General features: G+C 57.8%; 1 protein-coding gene across 2 annotated transcripts; it reads left to right on the top strand.

Annotated features, from left to right (window-relative positions):
• The first annotated feature begins 1,676 nt into the window (after nt 1-1,676).
• Nucleotides 1,677-23,820, top strand: NDST1 (N-deacetylase and N-sulfotransferase 1). 2 transcript variants are annotated; one of them, XM_069772354.1, is made up of 15 exons: nt 1,677-1,796; nt 13,520-14,430; nt 15,029-15,511; nt 15,720-15,807; nt 16,036-16,190; nt 17,326-17,511; nt 17,894-18,022; nt 18,199-18,381; nt 18,617-18,713; nt 18,868-18,991; nt 19,470-19,644; nt 19,900-20,070; nt 20,931-21,040; nt 21,930-22,032; nt 22,146-23,820. In XM_069772354.1, the coding sequence occupies exons 2-15, from the start codon at nt 13,921-13,923 to the stop codon at nt 22,263-22,265; spliced, it is 2,634 nt and encodes an 877-aa protein (XP_069628455.1). In that variant the 5' UTR covers nt 1,677-1,796; nt 13,520-13,920; the 3' UTR covers nt 22,266-23,820. The 2 variants fall into 2 exon arrangements, with proteins under 2 accessions (XP_069628455.1, XP_069628456.1); XM_069772355.1 differs by having other exon boundaries at nt 1,776-1,792.
• The last annotated feature ends 1,211 nt before the right edge of the window (nt 23,821-25,031 follow it).

Here is a 25,031-nt window from a genome sequence, read left to right as displayed (position 1 = left end):
CAAACAGAAGATAGGCAGAAAAAAAGCTACCTGATACTCATGTAAAATGGTAGAGCTGGTATTAATAAATACCAATGCCTTTCTGAGCAGCCTTCTGTTTCCAGTGAGTAGGTCATTCTTTTAAAAAAAATGTATAAGCAAATGCCAGACCAAGAATTCAACAAATTCCTTTTTCTCAGAAGTAATTATTCAGTGGAAAAGTTTACTGCTGGAGATTGTGGATTCTGCAGATTGTCCTCGGAGTTTGGTGCGTGCCTTTGATTACTCATTGCTGGCTTTTTGCTCAATGATTTGTGCATGAATCTCCCCTGCTAAAACTCTGACGGAGGTTAGCATGGCCTCAGAAAGCTGTTCCCGGTGGAGATACATTTTCAGGCTGAGTTTGCAAATCATTTAAGGCTGAAAAAAAAAATCCCTTTAATACCCTTTACAGCAGTTCACAGTTGAAAAACTTCCTGTTTGTCCCTTTTTTGTTTTCTGAGCTTTCAAGTAACTTTGGCGTATGCAAGACATTCAGAGATCTTCAGAGAAAAGGCTTGTGAGGGAACTGAAATGTTTAAGGATAAGAAGTCTTTGACTTCAATGAATGCTTCAGAGTGCATTAGAAAATTTGCAGCCATAATTGTATGCAATTCTTTGTGTCTCCTTCCCTACGACTTCCTTTCTTCTTTTCTTTTTGTTTGTTTATCTGCCTGTTTCATTTGATTGAAATTGCTTCCTCGCCTCCCGTTAAGTCGGAAGCTCTCCCAGAGCAGGCTGCCAAAACCAAACCCAACAGACCTTCTGCCGCACCTCATCCCGGTGGGCTGGACACGAAACCTGGTGGGGTCTTCTTCGCGCACTGCATCCCTTCTCACGCAGGCGGTGAGGCGGGCCCGGGCGGCTCTTGCTGGCGATTAACGTGGGCTCCCTTCTCCTGGACTGGAGCGTGTCTCCGCATGCCAGCAGAGCCCCCGGCAGCCTCCATGAGGAGGGCAGGGGCAGGAGCGAAGCTGCTGAGCCGTGTTAAGCTTGTTTTTCCCCTCTCTGAGGAATGAAGGGAATTTTGTGTGTGTGCGTTGCAGGTCAAGGGGCAGCCAGCCTGTGACTCAGATGCCTACCTTGAGCTTGTCTTGGAGTCAGGGCGGAAAAGCTGAAACGATGTGATGTACCCGTGCTCCGAAATCAAACCCGGGTTCTGCGGCTGGGGAGGAGGATGGGGACAACCTCAGGCTTAACTGGCTTCAAAAATCTGACACGAAGGGCACGCGCGTCTGCGCGCACGCTGGGAGAAAGACAAAAGGACTCTTTCTGGGAGGCATCAGCCTGGCACCCCAAACCCGCTGCCTGGGCCTTATCCTTCGGGACACCCCGCGGGGGAACAGCCGTGGAGAGCAGGGACCTGGTGGGAGCATCGCCGGGTAGAGCATCGCCGGTGCCCCAGGCCCCGGGGGGATGGAAGGAGCCCTCCCGTCGGGAGATGATCGCCCGGCATCATCCCCCGTGCCCCGACGGGGCTCTCGTCTACAGGGGGCTGAGGACCAGGCAGCCGTGCTGGGCAAGGGGGGGGACACACGCCCCCCGCCCCCCTCCTCCCCCCCCGTTTTCGGTCTCTGCCGCCACCCGGCGCCCTCCCCGGGGCAGGCGGTGCTCCCCGGGCCGTGCCGGGCGGAGGGGGAGGCGGTGCCTGGCCGGGGCGGCGGGCGGGACGCGCCGAGCGGGGCCGGGCCCAGCGGAGCCGAGCGGAGAGGCGCGGGCGGCGGCGGCGGTGGTGGTGGCGGCCTGGCGGAGCGGCGCCGGCCCGGCCGGGCAGGCAGGTAGGGGCTGACCGGGGCGGGAGGAGGAGGAGGAGGAGGCGGCGCAGACAAAGGGCGACCGCGGGAGCGCGGGCCGGGACCCGCCGGGCCTTTGCACCGCCGCCGGGCCGGGCTGGGGCGGGGAGCTGGGGCGGGGGAACCGGGCCCCGCCGCCCTTCTCGCCGTCCGACCCCGTGTCGTCCCCCCCCAACTCTCGGGCACAGCGGCTTCCCCCGCGCCCTCCCTCCCATCCCCTCGGCAAGGTCCCCCGCGGTGCCCGGACCCCCTCGGGAGGAGCCGGTCGGGGCCGGGGGTCCGGCGGGGCCTGCCCGGAGCGGAGCGAGGGGTCCGGCGCCGGAGCCCACCTCGCCCCGAGGCTCCATCGGGCCTCATATCCCCCTCCCCGTATCTTCCCACCCATCCCTCCTCCGGTGCGCTGCACGGCGTGGGGTGGGGGGGCTCTGGAGGAGGACACGAAGCCCGGAGGGGTGGTCGGGGGGTGCCCTCGCCCCGTCGCTGCCCGGGCATCCCACCTCGGCGTCGGGCACCGGCGGTGCAGCTGGCAGGGGCGCCGGCTGCCGCTGGGAAAGTCGGGGCCGAGCTGCAGCGCGGGCACCGAGGGCGTGGGGTGCCAGGCCTAAAGCGTCCCCGCTCCGGAGGAGCGCGGGTGGCGTTAGTTAAAAATAATAAGGGGTTGAAGGAGATCGGGGCGGTGCGGCCGAGAGCCGGTTCGGTGGTGCGCGCCTTCTGCGTGGCAGGGCTTGGCCGGTCTGGCTGGGATCCCCGTAAAGCACCTTGTCACCCCTCCTGGAAGAGGTCCGAGCATTTACCCAGCCACCGGTGAACTCCTGGGCCTCTCGTGCATAACCTGTGTATTTATTATTTCCCTCAAGTCTTTTAGTTTTTTGCCTCCACCGCTGCACAGGCAGGCTGTCCCCTGCTTATGGGGGCAGCTCCTGATGCCCGGCGATGCAGAAGCCGCGCCAGCTTGGCCACCTTTCGGCATCGCCTGGAAGGCTTTGCTTCCCATCGAGGCTGGTGCTCGCTCCCAGCGCTGCCATCGCATCCCAACGCCGGGGCTCTCCTTTCCCGCGGTCCCAGCCGGCTGCTGCTGCTGCAGCACACCCTGGGGCTGGTCTTCTTCCCGCTACCGGTGCTCGCAGGGTTGGGAAGCCGGCGCCTTGTAATGCCCCTTTGTCACCGACAGCCTTGAAACAGCAGCTCTTCCTGCAGCAAAGCAGCATCTTTGTTACTTTAATCTTGATAGTGTTTTTTACCGGGGCTGGGCTGGCGCAGATGGGGAGGCAAGCGGCCCTGTGCCTGCTCCGCTCGGCTGCGCATGGGGACCGTGGCCGAGGAAGTCGTCCTTTTCCAAATAAAACAACCAGGACGAATTCAGTAGGAAATAAGTTCCTTGCTTCTAAGTGAACTTGCCGTGGGTGGAGAAGAAGGAAATTAAACAATAGAAAAAACGTGCGGGGCTTTATATGGCAGGAAAAAAACCCCAACCTCACTGGCCTCTGGCGGGATGGCCGAGCATCTTCCCTTCACCCATGTCAGTGCTCCTTTTCAGCAAGGATGGCAAAAGGAATGGCGATGCTCATGTTTCCCGACACCCCTCCATGCCTGGAGCATCTGTGTATGGGTGCGGGGAAGCCAGGACCTCCCGCGGTCCCGTCCTGCCGGTCCCCAAGCCTTCCCGCACGGTCACCTCGCCTGGCCCCGGTGCATGCTGTGACAGCCCGCCGGCTGCAGCCCCCAAATTCCTCCCTTCCGACCTGGAGCTGCCGGCACAGGGCATAGATGCTGGCAGTAAAGCTCACGCACACGAAGCCTTTCCCGCTTCCTGTGCCTTTGGGAAGCTGATGGGTCTGGTCTGGTTGTGTTTGGGTGGGGATGGAAAACCCATCCCAGCCAAACAGACTTTTTATTATAGGTTGTTTTGGGTTTTTTTCCCCTTTTCTTTCTGTACGGCACTGTCAGTACTCTAGAACAGGACATATTTAATGCGCTGTTGGTGGTAATTTAAACAGAAGAAAAAAGACGCCTCACAAGTCAAAAACTAGGCTGGAACGAAGAGGGAATGATTAATATTTTGTTCAGTAGCATGTCATGGTGAAGTATGGCACAGCTGAGTGTGTCCCTGCTGCAGAGTGTCACTGGCACCGCCTGCCCCTCTCCGCCTGCAGTCTTTTATAACCAGGTTTGATTTTAGGGGTATCTCTGGGTGCCTGAGCTAGGGACAGAGGGCTGTGGTCCCACCGAGCATCCCGTCTCCGGGGCTTCTGGCCAGGTGCTGGAGGTGGAGCTGCTCTCTTGGCTGTTCATGCTCTGGGGCAGGGTCGTGGAGGGCTTTGCTTAAAAAGGATTTTGTGGAATTTCACCTCCTAGATGTACCTTATTGAGTTGTTTTTTTTATTTTTGGCTGTTGAGGTAGAGCCTGCTAGAGTGAGGTGAGGACTTAAGGCAGAGAGAGAAGCAAGATACTAAGTTCCTATATATCACGATTGCTTCGTGGCCACGGAGGGCTGGAGTTCCACTCTATCTCACCCATGTTTCCAGCCCTGCTCTTGAAGGCACTTCAGGGCCTCAGGACTGCCCCTGGCTTCCTTAGGTGTTTTTGGCCGAGGTGGTGGCATTGCTTTGTGCATTTTTATAATGTGCTATCGTCACGTGCGTGCCGGTGGCTTTGGAGCCCGCAACAGGGGAAGGAGGACCCGGGTGGAGAGAAATCGTGATGCTGCTTTCTTGGAGACGACCTCACAAACCTTGGGGGCTGTGACACCTCGGTCCCCAAGTGCCTATGGGAGATGGTGCCCCCTGCACCCCGCCTCTGTGCCCGTCCCCAGGTGCGGAGGAGCAGGGCAGCCCTCGCACCGGGACCCCTGGAAGGGCTCGGTGAGTCACACAGCGCGGATGCGGGGAGAGGGCGGCCTGTAGCTTATGATTCATGTTGTTTTCCTGCAAAAGTCACCGACTGTAATGGCAGAGCTTGCAGAAGACGAATCAATATCGAGCCGTAAATCCCGCACGTGACTGCCGGCCGGGTGATGAGGGGGCTGGGGTTGGGAGCGCCTCGGTTGCTGCGTCCTCCCCAAAAGCAGCAGGACCTTGCTGCAGTCCTCTGCCTGGGGAAGGGGACGAGATCCTCAGTGCTACCTTCAGGTGGCATGAGCCTTCCTGGAGGGGTTTAGGAAGGTCAAGAGATCCCTAAATGTGGGATATCCTGGGAGGAGCTGTCCTGGTATTTGTGTGAGGGGCATGCCCAGAGTTCGGTCTGGTCCAAAACTGTGGAGATGCAGGTTGTCTTGGAGAGACTGAGACTCTCTCCCAGGGGCTCTGCCCTGTTGTCCCCCTTCTGGCAGGGAACCCCAAGCATCGTGGAAGTCTCATCACTGATGTAAAGCCGGGAAGAAGTGTTTTCTGTCTCTCTGGGCTTGAGCATGTTGAGGGTTGAATGTACAGCAAGGGGTGTCCCTCTAGGCTCCCTCTGCCACATGGGGAGGTGCGCATCTCCCCCGACAGCTCTGTGTATCGTCTGGAAAGATGACAAACCCCAGGGTGTCCCTGCTTCTTGGGGGGTAGCCTGCTGCTCTCTTGGCTCTGCCTCCAGTGCCTTGGCCTTGGCCTCGGCAAAACCCAATGCCTTCCAGCTACTTGTCAGCATCTTGCTGAGTATCCCACTTCCCTTTTGACCACCCTCTGCTTCTTCACAGCCTTATACAGCCCAGCAGCCCCAGGGCTTGCAGCCTGAAGCAGTGTTAGCAGCTTAAAAAAAAGGGATGCGTTAAGAAGTGTTAATGGCACAATCCTGAAATACAGCTGCAAAATGCTATCGATGCCTGAGGTCTAAATGTATGGCTCAGGCCATTTTATATCTCCTCCACCAGCCTCGATCCATCCCTTGGCTGTGCTGGTGCACTGCTGGCCTCATGGATTTACATCGGAGAGTGGGATCAAGGCTGGGAGGGAGGGAGGCTGTGCGTGGTACCCGGGATGGCGATGCTTTGCCCGATGGCTGGGTGGGAACATGGGAGCCCCCCTGAGTGGGGAACGTCCCCAGGTAGAGATGCCAGGAGTGGTGCGGTCCCCTGGCTCAGCTGGCCGGTGGGATGTGAAGCAGCAGATGTTACCGGTGGTTTATTAGCTCTCACCGGCTGAAAGCATGAGCTGGCGTGCGTGGGACAGGCAGTGCGGCGCTGGGATGGAGGTGCAGGTGGGGCATCACAGGTTGGTTCCTCAAGCATTTGCTTTGCTTGGAGCCCCTGCAGAGGAGAAGGAGAGGACAGGGCTGATGCTGTAGCCTGGGAGCAGGTAAACTAAAGCAACAGGCTTCCTGTGGACGTGCCACTTGGTTCGTGCAATCTCAGACACAGATCTGGAAATAGGGGAGGCAAGAGGCAGCTTGGGTGCCAGCAGCCCCAATGCTGCGCTTGCTGGGGGCAAGCGTGGGCTTTACCAGCAGTGTCTTAGAGGGTGAAAACAAAACAGATCTTGCAAGTGTCTCCTGTACTCTGCACCTGTTCCTGCTCTCTGCATGTCCTCTGGGCTGGTGAGGATTGCAGCCTCTGGTACTTTTTAAGGGTGGCAAAGTTTGTGTGCAGAGGTAATGTCTTTTATTAGCCTAACTAATACCTTTAGGAAAAAACAGATGTGCTCTTGGACCTGAGGAATGCCTGCGTGCTCAAAACGTGTCAGTTTTTCCAACTGTGTCCGTTGGTCTAAGAAAAGATCTGACCTCCGCCTGGCCCGGCCATGACCTTGGAGCTGCTGGCCCCGGGAGCATCCCGCCCGTGCGTCAGTGTGCACTGCCCGGCCCTTCCCCAAAGGACCTGCCAGCCCAGGAGCCGTCACCGGAGCATGCTCATGCTCACAGCAGGCGCTTACCTTCTAATTCCATACCGGCTGCGATCACTCAGCCCCTTGGGTGCTTTGGGCTCTTGGAGGGGTCTGTCCTGGCAGACTGCAGGGAAGTGGAGGTCAGCTCCGGCTCAGCAAAGCGTCAGGGCATCAGGCAGGATAGATGCAATCTGGCAGGAGCATCCTTGGGAGCCCCTGGGAGGAGGGGGCAGCTCGTGCAATGCTCCATCCTTGCAGGGATTTCTCCTGAATGCGGGTGCCGGGGTGTCAGTTGCTCTCCATGAGCTGGTTCATGCTGTGGTTTTATGGATGCTGCTTTGCAAAAGTGCTGTTTTGGGGCCAGGTTAGTACTCAGCAGGGCAGCCTGTGCTCCCCAGAACAGCTGGCTGTTCTTCTGTGGCAGGGTGGACCTGCTCTCCTACTGACTCCGACTTCAAATTCCCCGTAATGGGAAGCTGTCAAGAAAACGAAGCAGCTGGCCTGTCCCCTGGGGCTTGCAGTGCTGCCATGGCCGTGGGGGGGAATTGCTGCTCTCCATGATCAAGTGTCACCCTCGCGCTTGCCGCAGGACCAGCATCTCTGTGGGGAAAATCTGGCCAAGCAAAGTGTTGGAGGCAGCAAAAGGTGGTGTTGAGGGGTTTTCAGTCAGTGTTTTTTTGGGTAGGAGTCCTCGTGCGACCAGTCGGTGAGAGCACAGGCTGCTGCTCCAGCAAAATGTAAAAATTCACTTGAGATTATTTTCCCCTCATCCTTTTTCTTTTTAAAATACTTGGAATTCAGGCCCTGCTTATCCAGAAAGGCTCTCAGGCGCTTGGAGAGCCACAGGAACCGACATGGCACATTTCAAAGCAGGAAAACCCGATTCATTGAGTGGATTTTCCCCCCCCTGCGAACCCACTTAATATTCATGGAGAGTTTTGTCAGTAAGAACCTGTTTCAATTAACAGACAAAAGAAACTCTCCTCGTTAAGCGCCTCTTTCAATTAAGGTTTGGGAGAATTCCCCCAGCTCCGCTTTCTCTGGAGCGAGGCTGTTCCCGAGGATTCAAGGGCAAAAAATACCCGTGAGGAGGAGTCACCTGTGAAGGGCTCTGGTTTTTTTGGGGGGAGGCAGTGGCACAGCCTGAACCGTAACCTGGCTGTGGGGTGTCGGGGTGTTTGGTCGGGACAGTGTTGGGGACCATTGGTGCTGGGGGGTTGGTTATCCAGCCCAGCATCCTTGGGGCATAGGAAAGCTAATGACTGCTGCTAATTGCTGGCCTAGTTTATGGAGGAGGCTGATTTCATGTGGGTGTTGAGAGATGGGGGGGGGAGTGTGGAGAGGTGCTTTTCGAGATCAGGGTGCTCTTCCAGATCAGGGTGCTGAGGAAAAATGGGGGTGGCAGCCACTGGTCCTCAAGGATAAGAAATGGGGTGACGTCCCCGGGGGGTTCCTCTGTACAGCCTTGCTGTTGGGGGGCTGCAGCACCTTGGGGCTGGGGAAGGGGCTGGGAGATGGGTTTGCAGGGGCAGCACTTGGGGAGTGGAGTTAAGACATGGGGTTTGCTAAAGCTGGTCTTAAAAGCCCCATCAGTCAGTCTTGCCAGCTGCTCTGCCACTGAAAAAGTTTTAATCACGGGCTTCCAGAAACTTCACCCAGTTCTTTGGGGTCTTGAGTGTTTTTTTTTGTTTGGGTTTTTTCTCCCCTAAAAATTCAGCAAATCTTTGCAGCGATTTGCCTCACATTGAACCTTGCCTTTCCATCCCTCTGCAGGGAAAGAACCATTTTCATGATTGTTTTTTTGAAGAAAACCTGAGAAAAATATTACTTTTATCTTTTCCAGTAAAACTGAAGTGCTAACAGGGCTTTCTGGGTGAAAAATGTCTCTTCCAGAGCTAGGTGCTTTGGCCAAAAATAACTTTTTAAAAGTGAAGATCTTTGACCACTTTCACTGGGCTCATCACTCGTCTTTGTTTCTTTTCTACACAGGTGGTGGGCAGCCGGAGCCAGAGGTTTATTTTCAGAGGGGAGCGAGGTGTCGAGGGGAAACTTGGTTCAGCAGCAGCAATCCAGGTGGATGCTCCGACTGCTCATTTCTGGTCAGGCTTTATAAATCAGATCTTAAAAAATGTGCTGAGGAAAAGAGAGGATTTTCCTGCTGAAGTCTTCCTGGCGTGCAAGTGCTCCAGACCTTGAATAAATCGAGGATAAATTTTCCCGGTATTCCCTTGTGTTTGCTCCTATCCAGCCTCTGCATGGAGGGAAGAAGCTGAGCTGGGTGGGTTTGGGGTGGGAGCAGTGCCAGTGGCTGCCTGCCCCTGCCTGTTCCTGCCTGTCCCACGTGTAGCTGCTGGGGCTGCCATTGCCCTTCTTTAATTTTGCACCTTTTGGGCACTGGTGTCCTGAGGAAAGTGGCACAGGGGCTGTCCCCCTGCCAGCAGCAGGGTGTTTTTCTCCCTGATGTGTTGTAACTACTGTTTGCAAAGCGCTTAAGCAGCCCGTGTAATCTACCGCTAAGACGCTCCTTATCTGGCATTATAAAACCGCACCGGTGGTGCGCGGGCAGCCTTAGCGAGAGCGGGTGGTCGGGGTGAGCTCGTTTCTGCTCGTTTCTGTCCTTCTGCTCATTTTCCCCTTTCCGTCTGCTCCCCATCCCTCTCCCCTGCCCTGACAGCCTGGGTTTGCAGCCTGGCAGGAGGCAGCTGGATCTCCGTACAGCTTGTGCCTCCATCCATGACTCTTTGGGTTCCAACTCCTTGCAGGTATTTCCAGTTGCAGTTTGGGTCGCTGCCATTCAGTTGATAAAGGCAGCAGTGCTGAGGTAGGTGTTTAAAGGCAGGATTTTCACGCCAGTTACTTTTTCATTTTCAAAGCAAGCTTCCCTGTCTTAAGCTCGCAGTTGTCTCTTGAATAATGTGGTGGCATTAATCTCCTCTCTAAGGAGGTGCTTAGCTCAGTGGTTTTAGATCTTCAGCCCTCTAAATATTACCAGTGGAGTGAAGGGGATTCCTTCTAGAGGGAACTTAAACCTATTAATAATAATTCAGCTGCCTTTTGTGCATCTTTATAGGTAGTCTGCGATTCCTGGGGCTGCAGGGCACCAGGTAGTGACCACTGAGGATGCTGGCAAGGATGCATGAGGTGTGGGAGAGACAGCAGGCATGGTGGGCTGAGCACTGTCACCTCACTGGGGACCTAGGTCTCAGCATGGCCGAATTTAGATCTTCCAGTAGCCTTTTGCCATCAAATGTCCGAGTGGGAGATGAAGCAGACGCGTCGGTGGGACTGAGCCAGCTGCGTGCCCTTCGGTGGTCGGATACTGGAAGGGAAGCGTTGGAGCGAGCAGAAGCGATTGCAAATCGCTGAGCTGGGCGATGCAATTTAGCATCCTGCTTCTAAATCCTCCTCCATCCAGGCTTAACCCCCAGGGCTGGCTTACGTGGAGAAGTGGAGCTGGGGCGGTGACAAGGTGATTACCCAGCCATGCCAGCATGGTGGGGCTCTCCCTGCGGTGATGAGGAGTGAGGAGCAGAGGTGCCCATCCGAAGGGTGCTGGCAGGAGAGGAGCGGGGTGACCTATCTGGCTCTGGTGTTTAGGATGTGGCCCCATCTCTGTGGGTTGAATCTTGGGGGTCTGTGAGCTACTAGAGTCAGGGGTTGGGGTCCTTGCACATGCAAGGTCTTGGGGTCTCTTTGCCATGAAGGTGGATGCTTGCTTCCTCCCTTGCAGCCCTTTCCAAAGTGGTGCAAGAGAGATGCATGAGCAATTTCTTGCCATGTCATACCCGTGGTTTTGAGCTCACCTCCCAACCCTGGGCTTGGGGCAGTTTATTTATCTGACAGCTCGGACTTGTGAACTGCCTGATCTTCACTGCTTGCACCTGTGGCCGCACCTATTGCACACCCCCCACTCTGATAAATCAAACTCTGCTGTGGTTCTCTGCTGGGACTGCCGACCCTCCTCTCTCCTCTGGGTCTGCTTGCACTTCCTTGCTTATATTTAATCCTCCCGTTGCATCCCTGCAAAATCCCACTGGAGGTTAAAGGGAGAGCGCTGCAAGCCGCTGATGGAGGCGGTTTCATCCCCTTTCATCCCCTCCAGTGCACCTCTGCTTTTCTGGGGTACAGAGGTTCCCTGGGGAGCATTTGTGGCCAATAACTCTGGCCAGGGGGAAACCACAGCCCCAAAACCACACCGGGGGGTGGATTTAGACAAGCTTTTAAACCATTTTCCCCTTCCTCCTGCAGCTGTCTCAGATTTGAAGTGCTGATAGTAAAGGGCTTCCCCGGCCACCCATTGTGCTCCCTGCCTGCCCCGGCATCAGATCCGGCCCCACGGGTGCTCCAGGCTCCCGGTTGTGCCAGGAAAGCTGCTCGGATGCTGATTGTGTTTGTCAGGGCGGCCGGATTAAGAGCACTGTGGCTAAGCCTCCTTGCCGAGCCTCTTCTCCAGTGGAGCCTGGGCCACGGCTTTGCTCGGAAACCCACCAGAAAACAGCATTTTCCAGGGCTCTTTCTCCTGTGGTCCTTGACATGTGGCTGTGGCTGAGCACCTGTCTGTGTGATGGGAGCCCGCCAGCGCCGTATGGTGTTTCTGGGGGCCTGAGGTCTGTGTGTTGGACTCGGGCTGACATTTCCAGCTGGTGCCTTTTAAATAACTACTGTGGTTTTAAAAGGCACCTGAGCAGCTTCTAAAAATCAGGTTAAAAGGAAGTTTGACTCTGGCTGTCACCTTGCCAGCTCTTGTTTTTTTTTTTCTATTTTACCATTGTGTTTCCCTTTTTGTTTTAGAAAAGCTGTTGGTCTCGAGAAATTGTTTGTGCTCTTGGTCCTAAACCTGCTTCCTTCTCTGGCACGGAGCTGTCAGCTCTCCCACTGCTGCTGGGGATGTGCAGGGGTTTGCTGGGCAGCGTGCAGCCAGCACCCACTCATGTGGGGAAAACCCTGAGCCAGAGCATCCCCACCCCACAGCATCAGCCCAAACCTCTCAGCATCCTCCCCATGCAGGGTTTTCTCCGGCAGCGAACCGGCAGAGCAGGATTCCTGCCTGCTTTCTGCCTCGGCAGCGGGTTTGTGGGGCGGGATGCTGCCTGCCCTGGTCCTGGCTCACACCTGGCTGCTCCGGGGGTCCGGTGCTGGCTCCCTGCCCGGGCAGGTGTTGCCTTCGTGCTTTGACGTGGCAGCCTACCTCCCAGGGGAGAGTCAGCCGGCGTCTGCCTGGAGATGCTGTCTCCAAAGCCTGATCATTAAGTACTGTAATTAAAAGCACTTAGAAGAGGATGGACTAATGAAGCCCCCTTGAAAATGGCAGGTGATGTAGGTGCATGGCCCCATTCCCATCTGCTCTGTCTCATGGAGGGTGGTGCGGGGATGGACATGCGGTCCTGCCCATCAGCCACTGGCTCCAGGGCTTGGCATCAAACCCGCTGGCTGTCACTTGCCTGCTCGTCACCATGGGAATGCAACTGCCAGCACCCACCGTTCCTAAAAGATGAAAGAAATGGAGGGAGAGTGGGATGGCGTGGCCAGGATGCTTGAAAATGTGGTCCTGGCTCTCCGCATCCCTAGGGATGGTACCCGGGCAGGGAAGCCTCCCTCTGCACGGGCACATCCCTAAAATCAATGTCCCCGTGTGCTTCTCCCTTCGGACCTGGAGAAGTGCCCTGCTCCAATACCCCAGCAGGAGTGTTCTCCTGGGGATGCTGAAGGCCCAGCCCCACTGGAGGGGAGGAAAGAGTGAGTTGGGGCAGGACACATCTCGGGGGGCCAAGGAGTGAAGGTGCATCCTCTCTTGGTCCTGCCTGGAGATCATCCATGTGCACAGAGATAAATTACAAATAAATAAAACCGGGTGCTCTGCCGTACCCAGCACGGCCAGCAGCGGGGGTTGCCGGTGGATGGAGACAGCGATGGAGGCTGGCTGCTGTGGCGTGTGTGGGGACCTGGGAAAAGCAGTGCCATGCTGGCAGGGTTGGGAAGCGGGGCCTGAGCGGGGCTCGCTGCAGGGAAGGGCAGGGATGACAGGATTACCCTGCCAAGCCCCAGCCTCTAATCCATGGTACCGTTCAGCCAGCCACGTTTAATCCCGTTACTTGCCCGGCTGGTGTCTGTAGGGCAGGCGCTCAGCTGCGGTGCCAGTGGGGCACAGGGAGCTCTCCCGGGGAGGAGCAGGGACTCCTGCCCTTGTCCCCATCGCTGGTGGTGAGTTTGGGGACAGTGCTGTGAGCCACTGTGCCAACACGTTTATTTTTTCCTTAAACACACTGGCCACATCAGTGTCCCCCCCGCCGGGGCGGCTTTACTTCCCAGCAAGTGGTGCCCATCCCTTTTTTTTCCTTTCTTTTCTTTTTTCAAATAGTTCTTTCACAGGGAAGGGAAAAAAATATTCCCAAGGTCTCTTCAGCTCCATGTAGGCACTCCTGCGTGCCAGTCTCGGTGACCTTGGCTGGCGGCTCCCAGCTCGGCCTCGTGCCGCCCAGTTGGCCAGTTGCCCATGTCCCTCCCTGCCAGCCGGGCTGGGCGATGGGGAGCTCGGACCCCCACACCCCAATTCTCCTCACTGCATCCTGGCTCCCGCTGGGCAAACAGGAGGAGCGGGGCTGTTTCTCTGGCTGCTTTGTGCAATGGGGACTCACGGGGGGCCGGGGTCTCCCCTCCGTAGCACCCCGGTGATGCTGCTGCACTCCAGGCACACGCCGCAGCCGGAATCCCACGGCACGCGTGCGCGCTGCGCTCCCGCCCCATCCCCGGCACCGTCAGGAGCTCGCGGTGCTCTCGCGGCAAGCTCCGGCATGCCGGCGAGCTCGACGAGGCATCCGCCAGGGCTGTCGCGGCGGCGTAAATAAAAGCGACGGCGTTGGTACCGACACCGTCCGCTCCCCGCTCACCCTGCCTCTCTCTCGCAGGGCGCCGCGTGGAGCCGGGGGACCGGGGGCACCTTGGGGAGCCGCCATGCCCACCCGCCCGCCACGAGCTGAGCCAAGGCCGCCCGCCGCCCCCTCGCCCTGCTGAGGCCATGGGGCCGCTGCTGCCGCCGCTGCCGCCACCGCGGGGATTTCGGCTCGGCGAGGGGACTCTCGGTGCGTCTGCCATGGTGACATGAAGCGGACGGCGAGGGACGCTGGACTGCTGGAGGGGAGAGAGCCTGCACAGGCGGCCTGCTAGTATTTTAATTTATTAGTAGTATTCAATTTTATTTTGCCTATTTTTTTTTTGGTTGGTTGGTTGCTTCTTCCCCTCCCCGGGGCTCCCGAGGGGAGGGGGCGGGCAGGGGAGAGGGGCCCCACCTCGCCCTGCGGATGCAAGGATGACTGTGCTGGCCAGGGCCCGGCGGGGTATCCGGCAGCTCTCTCCGCAGGTGGTGTTGCTCCTGCTCTTTGCCTTCTGTCTGCTCAGTGTTTTCGTCTCTGCGTATTATTTATATGGGTGGAAAAGGGGCTTGGAGCCCTCCGGGGACGTGGTGGGGCCAGACTGTGATGAGCCTAAGGTCGCCCCTTCCCGCTTGCTGCCGCTGAAGACCCTCAAGGTGGCCGACTCCTCCCGCACGGACCCCTTGGTGTTGGTCTTCGTGGAGAGTCTCTACTCCCAGCTTGGCCAGGAGATCGTGGCCATTTTGGAGTCAAGCCGCTTCAAATACAGGACAGAGATTGCCCCGGGGAAGGGGGACATGCCCACGCTGACCGACAAGGACCGGGGACGCTTTGCACTCATCATCTACGAGAACATCCTCAAGTATGTCAACCTGGATGCCTGGAATCGGGAGCTACTGGACAAATATTGTGTGGAGTATGGCGTGGGCATCATTGGCTTCTTCAAGGTAAGGGGGTGTGCAGGGCGAGCTGAGACCCCACGGCCAGGCTGGGTGCAAGCGGGGGGCTCTGGGGTCTTGCTGCCCTGCAGGGACTTTGCCCTCCCCTTGCTTTCTGCAAGCAGCCTGAGTTGGTGTGGACCCAGCCTGCAGCCTGGCATGGGGCACAGGCTTCTAGCAGAGGGCACCATCTTAATCCTCTCCCTGTGGAAGGGCTGTGCGGCCCCTGGGTGTTTTGGGGGTAAAAACACACCTCTGGGATCAGTCCAGTTGCTTTTAGCATCCTGTTTCCCAGCAGTGACCCTTGCTGGGGTTCGCCACAAGCACAAGCAGGTATTCTGCTCGGCAGCCCCCTGCCCTTCTCCTGCCTAGGGCTCGCAGCCCCAGGGGGCTTTGCATGTTGGATGTGAGCAGAATTGAGTGTGCGAGGGGGACAAGGGCACCCCATGCTCAGGAGAGGAAGGAGGGGGACCCGGCACTCGGATCTCGGGGGGTAGTGAGCCGCCTTCCCCCTTGCCATGACTGATGGTCCCCCCTGCCTGCACAGCCAGTCTGGGCACTCGTCCCCAGCGTCCTGTCTCCTTTAGCCCCGTTTTCCCCCATGCAGGCCAACGAGAACAGCCTGCTGAGCGCCCAGCTGAAGGGCTTCCCCCTCTTCCTCCACTCCAACCTGGCGCTGAAGGACTGCAGCATCAACCCCAAGTCACCCCTGCTGTATATCACGCGTCCCAGCGAGGTGGAGAAAGGCGTGCTCCCCGGGGAGGATTGGACCGTCTTCCAGTCCAACCACTCCACTTACGAGCCGGTCCTCCTGGCTAAGACCAAGTCAGCCGAGTCCATCCCGCACATGAGCGTGGATGCAGCACTGCACACCACCGTGATGCAGGACCTGGGCCTTCACGACGGCATCCAGAGGGTGCTTTTTGGCAACAACCTCAACTTCTGGCTGCACAAGCTCGTCTTCGTGGACTCTGTCTCCTTCCTGACGGGCAAGAGGCTCTCCCTGCCCCTTGACCGCTACATTCTGGTGGACATTGACGACATCTTTGTTGGCAAGGAGGGCACACGCATGAAGGTGGAAGATGTCAAGGTGCGGCTGTGATGTCCTGGCTGGGTGGGCAGAGGATGTGTGGGGCCGGGTGCTTGTACCTGCTCTGGAATGCTCCAGGGATGAGCTTTCCTGGCCCCGTGTGAGCCCCTCTGCGAAGCTCTCAGGGCCATGGGTCCTCACCCTGGTGTGGCAGCTGTCCCCATGGCCACGTGCTGAGGACATCTTGCTTTCTCTCCCACTCTCCCAGGCGCTGTTCGACACGCAGAACGAGCTGCGCACCCACATCCCGAACTTCACCTTCAACCTGGGATACTCAGGGAAATTCTTCCACACGGGTGAGGAGGGCAAGGGCATCGCTTTGCGTGTTGGTGCCATATGGCTGGTGTTGAGGCACAAACCAGTGCTCAGAGAGGCTGAAGTTGGGGCTGCAGGAGGGTCCTTGGGCATCCCACCCTGCTGCCCCCCATCACTTAGTCACTGAGAGGGGCTCCCCCTCCCTCTGCCCCGGCTGCTCACACATGCCTCCGTGTGCCGGGTGGTGACAGTGAGCATCATGCCTGCAGGTACCGATGCTGAGGACGAAGGCGACGACCTGCTGCTGTCCTACGTGAGGGAGTTCTGGTGGTTCCCCCACATGTGGAGCCACATGCAGCCCCACCTCTTCCACAACCAGTCGGTTCTTGCCGAGCAGATGACCTTAAACAAGAAATTCGCTGTCGTGAGTAAGATGCCGCCGGTGGGAGTGCTCATGGTGGGGGGAGGACGGGAGAAGGGGGGCGAAGAGGCTTCCTGGGGGACCCAGGTGACAGTCTCTGCTTGCTGGAGCAAAGGGACCTGGTGACATTAAGTCACGTCCCCCACATTGCAGCTGGGCAGGTAAATCCATTTATAGGCTAGTACCTGGAGCAAAAGGATTTATCTGCTCCAGCCAACTTGCTGCTGTGGCACCGAGCTGCCCTGGTGCCTGTTTGAGGGGAGACATCATCTGTGCATTGCAGCCATGCCCGACTGGCCCGGCACCATGGGGGATGCAGAGGTCCAGTCCAGGGGGATGCGGGTCGGGTGCTCAGCCTGGCACAGTCTGATGTTGTGCTGGGCAATGATGTGGGATCCTGGAGTGGTGGCTGTGTGCTGGGAGGCTCCAGCTCATGGAAACTCCCTCTGCAGGCCGAGCTGTCTGGGACATGTTTGGTTTATAAAGGCAGGCTCTGACCTTCAGCTTGGTAAGGGGTTGTCCATCCTCTTTATGTGGCCCTGATAAAGCCAGCATTGAGACCAGATCATGTTGTGATTGACTGGTTTTCTCACAGCTGTCTTGAATCCAAACGAATAAAGCCAGACCCGGTAATAATAATTGGGTCCTATGGCCTAAGAGAGGGATCTGCAGGCTAACTTTAATTCATTGTCTGATAATTTGAGGTGCTTAATTAGAGAGACACCAGACCATCCCTATTTGGGACGGGCAGTTGTCAAGCTAAGAATTTCCAGGCTGTTTTATATCTACTGATATAAACCAATTTATAGTCCTGTATAGATGTATCTCCTCATTCTCCACAGAAAAGCTTTGCTGCTGTTGTTTTGTTGGTGACAGCAGAAATGGCAAGGATGAGGATGGTCCACGTGAAGCAGAGGAGCGAGTGTCCACCCAGCACATCTGCTCCTGGGCTCCCTTTCATGGAGACAGCCCTGGTTAGGAGAGGATGTGTGGGCACAACCCTGCCCTGGTTGCTCTCCAGAGGCACAAATAGACAATTTGTAGTTGGGAATAGGCAGTCCGCTGGGCAGAGATTGGTTTGGGACGTTGTGGTTTTGGGGTCTTCACAGTCACTCGCGCCCCGCTCTCTTCTCTGCAGGAGCATGGCATCCCCACTGATATGGGGTATGCTGTGGCCCCCCACCACTCGGGCGTGTACCCTGTCCATGTGCAGTTGTACGAAGCTTGGAAGCAGGTTTGGTCAATCAAAGTGACGAGCACGGAGGAGTACCCCCACCTGAAACCTGCTCGCTATCGCCGTGGCTTCATCCACAATGGCATCATGGTAGGTGGCCAGGCTTTATATCTGGTGCTTCTCTCCTCTGCCTCCTCCACCGAATCCCAGGACCTCAGTGGATGGTTTCTGGGCAGCTCGGATGCTTTGATTTGAGGGGGCTGTGCCCTCTGCTCATCCTGCATGGGGGAGCTCGTGTGAGGGCAATTTTTGGCTTCTCCGTCTGTCCACCTAGATCCCTTGTAGGTAGCAGGATTCAAGTCGAGGATGGTGAGGGGCAGTGGAGCTAATCCTGACCTCTGAGGGCTTGAGGACCCCTTTTTAATTGGGGAGGAGAAGGGGACTCAGCCCTGGGTGCCTGGAGGAGGCTGTGTGGCCGTTTCATTGCCCTGGCTCCTCCACCTGCTCCATCCATACCTTTCTCTTGCCCCAGGTACTCCCCCGGCAAACCTGTGGCCTCTTCACGCACACCATCTTCTACAACGAATACCCCGGTGGCTCCAGTGAGCTGGACAAAATCATCAACGGTGGTGAACTGTTTCTGACGGTGCTCCTCAACCCTGTGAGTACTGCCATCTGGCTGCCTGAGGACGGACGGACAGGCATCTCTTGCAGTCCTGTCTCCCAGCGCTGCCGTGGGAGATGTCCCTGATGTCCTCAGCCAGGATGTGAGCCATCTGCATGGGACAGCTGCCAGGGGAGGCTCTGCTAACCCCTGCTCTGTCCTCTCCATTTCAGATCAGCATCTTCATGACACATCTGTCCAATTATGGCAACGACCGCCTGGGCTTGTACACCTTCAAGCACCTGGTCCGCTTCCTCAACTCCTGGACCAACTTGAAGCTCCAGACGTTGCCACCTGTGCAGCTGGCACAGAAATACTTCCAGATCTTCTCCGAGGAGAAGGACCCATTGTGGCAGGTACCTCCTGTGCCTGGAATGGGGGGAACAGCGGGTGTTTCTCCTCTCTGTGGTTCTGTGTGCAGTGCCAGGAAGGAGTTTGCCCTGTAGAGCTGGAAATAACCCCAGTCTTTCCCCTGCTTGCTGAGCAGTATGGTCTCCCTGCATGTCTGCTCGGGCTGGAGGGGGCTGAGCAGTGGTGTGTGGTCCCATCCAGGTTGCCCTGTCTATAAATCCTCCCCGCCCTGTATTTCAGGATCCCTGTGAAGACAAACGGCACAAAGACATTTGGTCCAAAGAAAAGACCTGTGACCGATTCCCAAAGCTTCTTATCATCGGGCCTCAAAAAACAGGTGCTTCCCTTCACCCTCAGTGCTGTGAGCATGCTGGCAGGCTTGCCAGGTCCCACCCACACCCCCAAAAAGCCTCTCTCAGCTGTCCTGCCCTGAAGCAGAGCCCAGAGGGAGGTTTGACCCAAGTCAGCTCTCGCTTTCTGTCTGTCCAAAGGAACAACTGCCCTTTATCTCTTCTTGGGGATGCACCCAGACCTGAGCAGCAACTACCCCAGCTCAGAGACCTTTGAGGAGATACAGTTCTTCAACGGTCACAACTATCACAAGGGCATCGACTGGTAGGTCTCCGTGCTGCGGGGGCTAAGCTGGGAGCGTCAGTTCCTTCGGAAACAGGAGCAGTAGTGCCGTGGGGTTTCCCGTCAGCCTTGCAACTGCCGGCCTCTTGGCAGGGGGCACTTGGATGCTGCAGGGTGGGACGAATCCCACACGGGCTCTGCCCTGTGCCTTCAGGCCATCATACCACCATGGTTTATCCCTGAGATGTTGTCCATAAGGCAAAGGACACTTGTCAGGACTCAGAAGTGCCCTTGGCAGAAGCTGGGCTTGTGTGCATCTGCTACCCCCTGGGGAATCTGGTGAGGCCTGGCCCTCCAGAATGGCCAGAGGGGATTGTGGAGCCCCAGGCAGCATGTCAGACTGGGGGGACTCTGCAGGGTTAGTGCTTGGTACAGAATGTTTGAGATGTCACCTGCAAGGGGGGCTGCCAGGGACATCTCGTGGTGCCCATCCGCCTGCCTCATGCTGTGCCTCCCCCAGGTACATGGAGTTCTTCCCCATCCCCTCCAACACCACGTCTGATTTCTACTTCGAGAAAAGTGCCAACTACTTTGACTCAGAAGTGGCTCCCCGGCGAGCCGCAGCCCTGCTCTCCAAGGCCAAAGTCATCACCATCCTCATCAACCCTGCAGATCGAGCCTACTCCTGGTATCAGGTGAGCTGCCTGCCTCTGCCTCTTCCCTGGCTTGGGCAGCCCCGTGGGGCAGTGTGACCCTTCCACCTTCCCTTGGGCCAGGGGCTTCCCTCCGACAGCTTGGTTTGGGAGGTGGGGTGGCTGTGAGCGCTGCACTTTTTGGCTGAACAAGACATGTGAGCACACGGCATGGCGGCCTGGGAGCTGCAGCGCCTGGTGGGCAGCCCAGGATTTGGGTTGCCCCAGGAACAAACCTGCCTCGCTCGTGCCTGACAGCACCAGCGAGCTCATGACGACCCAGTCGCCCTGAAATACACCTTCCACGAGGTGATAACGGCTGGACCCGAGGCTGCTCCGAAGCTCCGGACCCTGCAGAACCGCTGCCTGGTGCCAGGCTGGTACGCCACCCACATCGAGCGCTGGCTGAACAGCTACCATGCCAACCAGGTAGGGATGGGAGCACCCCACTCCTACAGTGGCAGCACCCTGGGGAGCCCCCCTTACCCAAGCAAGGATGTGGCAGGAAGAGAGCTTGGGTCCAAAGTCAGCTGTGAGGGTGCTCCCATGGGAGCTGTTTTTCTTATACGCTAAAAACCATGGGGGAAAGAGTAAAAGTACTTGGAGAAGGGCCAGAGGGGAGATGTGGAAGAAGGAAACCCTTGTAGTGTGAGGTTGGTGACGAATAATGCACGAAGATGTCCTTGTACCAGTCCTCTGGCAAAGCAGGGTTGAAAGGAAGCCGCAGGGTGGAGGGCTGTGGGTGACTCTGCAGGGGCACTCTTGGCCACAAAACCCCACGGGGCTGCCCTGACTGGTGTCACCACGGCATCGAAGCAGGACAAAAATAGCAGGCAAAGCTGCCCATGGTTCAAGCTGCCTCCAGGGGAAATGGGGACTGGATGCCAGCCCTGCTGTGACCCGCACAGTGGAGCGCTGCTGGCCGTCTACAGGCTCAGTCCCTGAATGATTTTTCCACCATCACTTAACCTTATAAAGTCTATTAGTTGTCTGCTGCTGGTGTAATTGCTGTAATGCAATCCTGGCTGGCCATGGGTTGGGCAGTGCTGCGCCGAAGCTCTGATGTTGCCTTGGATGGATCCTGGCCCAGACTTTTATTTGTATTCCATTTTCCAACACCCAGTGTAAGCGAACAGAGGGGCATGTTAGCATTCAAAAGGGGACCCTGCACAGGCTGGTGGCGAATTTGGCTCCAAGATGGCGAAAGGTGTGGTGAAGGAGTTGTTGCATCCCAGGAGAGCAGGGCTGGGAGCCAGTGGCACCTCACCACCCTGCCTTGCTCCTTGCAGATCCTGGTCCTGGATGGCAAGCTGCTCCGAACAGAACCTGCCAAAGTGATGGAGACGGTCCAGAAATTTCTCGGCGTGACCAACTTCATCGATTATCACAAGACCCTGGCGTGAGTCCTTCCCTAAGCTTCTCCTTCCTCCAACCTGCTGTTGCTCCCAGTGCAGTGGGTTGCCCCTGGGTACACCCAGCACTGTTCCGAGGCAGCCCCCAGCCCCAGGGCTCACCGCAGAGCTGCTGCTGGTTTTTATGAGACCAGGGTTTCACCTGAGGCCGAACAGCAGCTCCTCATTGCTGCAACCTACGCTGGGGTAGCTGCAATCAGAAATAGTGTTCAAACAAGCACCCCGCTTTGCTGTGCTTATCCAGACACCGCACCAGGGATGGTGATGTCACTCTGGGCAGCTCAGGAGCAGCTCTGGGCTCCTGGAGCAGAGTTCAGGCATGCATTTGTGCCACATGTGACAGTGCTGAGCCCTGGCACCTCGGCTCCTTGTGCACACACTGCAGAGAGCAGCTCTTGGTGCTGGCCGTGTGGCACCTCCACAAGTGTCAGCTTGCTCTGAGCCTTCCAGACATTAAAGCCCACCGTGGGAAGCAGGAGCCTCCAGAGCTCCTAGAAAAATAATAATTTACCTCTGCCCAGGGCTTGCCTATATACGTGGCCACTCTGAGTCTGCACCCAGGTGCTGTGGGGCTCTTGAGGGCATCCAGGGCTGAAGGTGCTTCAGAAAATAATAAACCCACATCAACCCCCCTGCTCCCTCAGCAGGGCGATGCAGTGATGAATGAACCTTGGCGGGCTGCTTACTGTGTGGCTGCACGGGGAACCTGTTGTACCAGGGGGTCGATAACAAGATGTTAGCTGGGCTGCGGATTAAAAAGAGGTGGAGAAGTGCCCCTGTGCAGGGCTGGGCAGCAGCGGGGCTTGTTGGGCAGCATGCTTGACTGTGGAAGGTGTGCGGGGACAAGAGGTGTGAGGCAGAGCTCTCACTTCACAGGTTCGATCCAAAGAAAGGATTCTGGTGTCAGCTTCTGGATGGAGGGAAAACAAAATGCTTGGGAAAGAGCAAAGGAAGGAAGTACCCCGAGATGGATTCAGATGTGAGTATGCAGAAAGCCTCCTGGGACAGTCCTGAGCAGGGCCAGGGGGCTGTGTCGGGGCAGTGGGCTCAGAGCTGGTCCCCCTGACCCTCCTTTCTGTTCTCCCGTTGCAGTCGCGCGCCTTCCTGCGGGACTATTACAGGGACCACAACATAGAGCTCTCTAAGCTCCTGTACAAAATGGGGCAGACGCTGCCCACCTGGCTGCGGGAGGAGCTGCAGAGCACCAGGTAGCTGCCGCCCGCTGCCCACCCAGCAATACCTGAGCGGGGCTGACCCCTGCACCCAGCGGGACCTTCCTCAGCAATACCCAGCCGCTGCCTTGGAGGGGACCCCCAGGAGCGGAGGGCTGTGCCGGAGGCTGCCCGAGCAGCGGCCTGACTCTGCGATCCCTGCGCTGCATACCCCATACCCATTTCTCTTTCCTTTTATTTTTCCCTTTTAATTTCTGGGCCTGTCGGTGAGGTCCCTTCCTGCCCCACTCCGACATGGGGAAGTGGCACAAATTCCCCCTTTCTTTGCCCAAAATGGGCTCCAACTCCCCTGGGCCTGAGGGCTGCAGCAGAGCCGTCCCTCACCTCCTGGTCCGAGGGTGGAGGAGCTGCTCTGGGCACGCTGGAGGTGACTTTGCTGAGCTGGAGCAGAGGAACGGAGCTGGTGGAGACCCAAAGCACAGAGGGACCCAGACCCATTCCTGCCATCAGCCCCGTGGCAGGAAACAGGAGAGTTTGCTGGATTCCCCCAACACCTACTTGGAAAAGCTGCGAACAAGACGGATTTTTCTTTCAAAGACTCGGGAATGATTTCTTTTGTCATCTCCGTTCATTTTCAAGCTCCTCAACCTCTTGCTCCCCCTCCGTGGGCAGCGTGGTGGGACCGTGACCGAGCAGGAGAAGGGGCCGGTGTGCTGACCCTGGTGTGCTGCCCCGGCACGCTCCCCGGTGCGCTCCTGTCCCCCCAAGCCCACCCTGCGATCTTGTACACGCGTGGTGTTTCCTGTGGTAAAGCCGAGCGGTGTCCGGCGTCCCCTGGCATGGAGGAGAGCCGGCCCTCGGGGACAGGGTGGACGTTGGGATAACGGCAATTGGAAGGCTGCTGAAACTTCAAACCTCTTGAATATTAAAAGCGAAAGTATTTTAATAATGTTGGGGTGGGGGGTGGGGTTGGTTTGGTTCCCGTTTTGCAGGGGGTTGTTTTTCTTCGGTGCCAGAATTTGTACCTAAACCCCGAGGGTTTTACGTGGTCTCTTTGGTTGTTACATGTGATGTGGACGAAGGTCAGTGGGGAAATGGGGGACGGTTTCCCGGCCGGCGTTGTGTCTTTATACCGGTGGTGCCGTACAGAGCTGCAGCCCCGGCTCTGCCTCTCCCGCGCCCTGCCGTGTCCCCTGGGTTTTGCTGCCGGGGCTGGCAAACGAGACTGAGCCATCGTGGGTTTACCAGGATAAAGGCCCAAATTTCCCCTCGGATGGAGCTGCTCTGCAGGGTGCGGGATGGCAGCGGTTGCCGCCGGAGGTGGACGTGGTACCTGGGATGCTGCCCTCGCCTCCAGAGCGGGGCCCGGGCAGTGGGGGGGAACGCAGTGTTTCACCCTGGGTGATGGAGGGGCCCCGCTGGTAGCGGGGCTTCGCACCTGGTTATTTTAGCAGGAGCCCCTGTTGCTGTGCGTGGGACCGCGGGGGGCTGCACCTCCTCTCTCCCCTTCCGTGGGGATGTTGGGAGAGGCTCCCGGGTGCTGGTGTAAGGTCCTGTTGAACAAACTGCTAATAAATCGGGGGGCTCTGGTTTTACTTGGTGGTTGTTGCCTGTTTCTCTCCTCGCTGGCAGGATCCAGTCCTCCTCCCCGGGGGTCCCGTCTGCCTTTGGGGGCTTTTGGGCCCATCTTTTGGGGGGATTTGGGGAGGAAGAGGGGGTGTGTGGGAGCAGCCCTCTGTGCACGAGGTGGCAGCAGCCGTCTAGTCCTGGATCCGGCCACGCTGCACAGCCGCCCGCGGCCTCGTGTTCCCGGGATGGGGCCTGCCGTCGGCCGGGACAGCATCCAGCCCCGACTGTGTTAGCACTGGGGCAGAGATTTGGGGGGGGCCCAGGGGGTTCCCCGCTTGCCTTCTCCCCCCTGCCCTATTAGCCAGTCCTTGCCTGCCAGAGCCTGCCTGTCTGCTGCCTCCCCACCGCCTTCCGCAGCCTGGCCCCTGCAAAGCGCTGGAGGAAACGAAGACGGAGTCTAATTAATCCCAGCCGGGTTTGTTTGAACCTGTCGGAGTGACAAATGATGTGCGGTGCGGCAGGAGCCGTTGGACGGAGGAGAGGGGGCTGCAAAGGGGATTGCTGTGGGCTGCCTGCCTGGACAAGGAGGCTTTTAATTTTTGGCCATACTGGAGCAAAGCCAGGCTATGCACCCTACACCGTTACCCCGTGGTTCCCTTCCCGGTGTCCCCCAGCTCGCTGTGCCCGGGGCTGGCCACCAGCCCCCATCGTCCCCATCCAGCCCCGGGTGACGTGCCACCCTCCCAGCTCGGCTGGGCTGCCACAGGTGGGACCAGCTGCTGCCCAGCTTGACCCTGAGTTAATTGCTTGTTAATTAAGAGGGCCAGGAGCACAGCTCAGCTCTATGTAATGGCCCTGAGGTGCCTGGGAGGATGAGGAGGGCTCTGCCCTCCCAAGGCCACAGGAGAGCTGTGGGGGAGGAAGGCTCTGTCCCCCTCGCCTTTGGCTCCCCTTGGCACCGATGATGTTTTCTAGCTTCTGTCTCTGCCAAAAATGTGCAAACTCGGCAAAATCTGTGCCGGACTGGGCAAGGGCCAGGGGCTGGGCGGCTGTGGCTGGCAGGTCCCCTGGGGGAGCGGGAGCCCCAGCCAGCATCCCTGCTCGGGGCTCAAACCCTCCGTGCCCCTGGGCTGCTCCCCCTCTGTGGCCAGGGGCTGCCGAGGCTGTCCCTGCTGCGGCCTCATCCTGAAAACTCTCTTTGGAGACCCCAAGGCAGCCCCTGCCTGGCTCTGAGCCC

This window comes from Haliaeetus albicilla, chromosome 27 (genome assembly GCF_947461875.1).
Source record: "Haliaeetus albicilla chromosome 27, bHalAlb1.1, whole genome shotgun sequence".
NCBI lineage: Eukaryota > Metazoa > Chordata > Aves > Accipitriformes > Accipitridae > Haliaeetus > Haliaeetus albicilla.
This window is presented reverse-complemented; position numbering and strand designations above follow the sequence as displayed.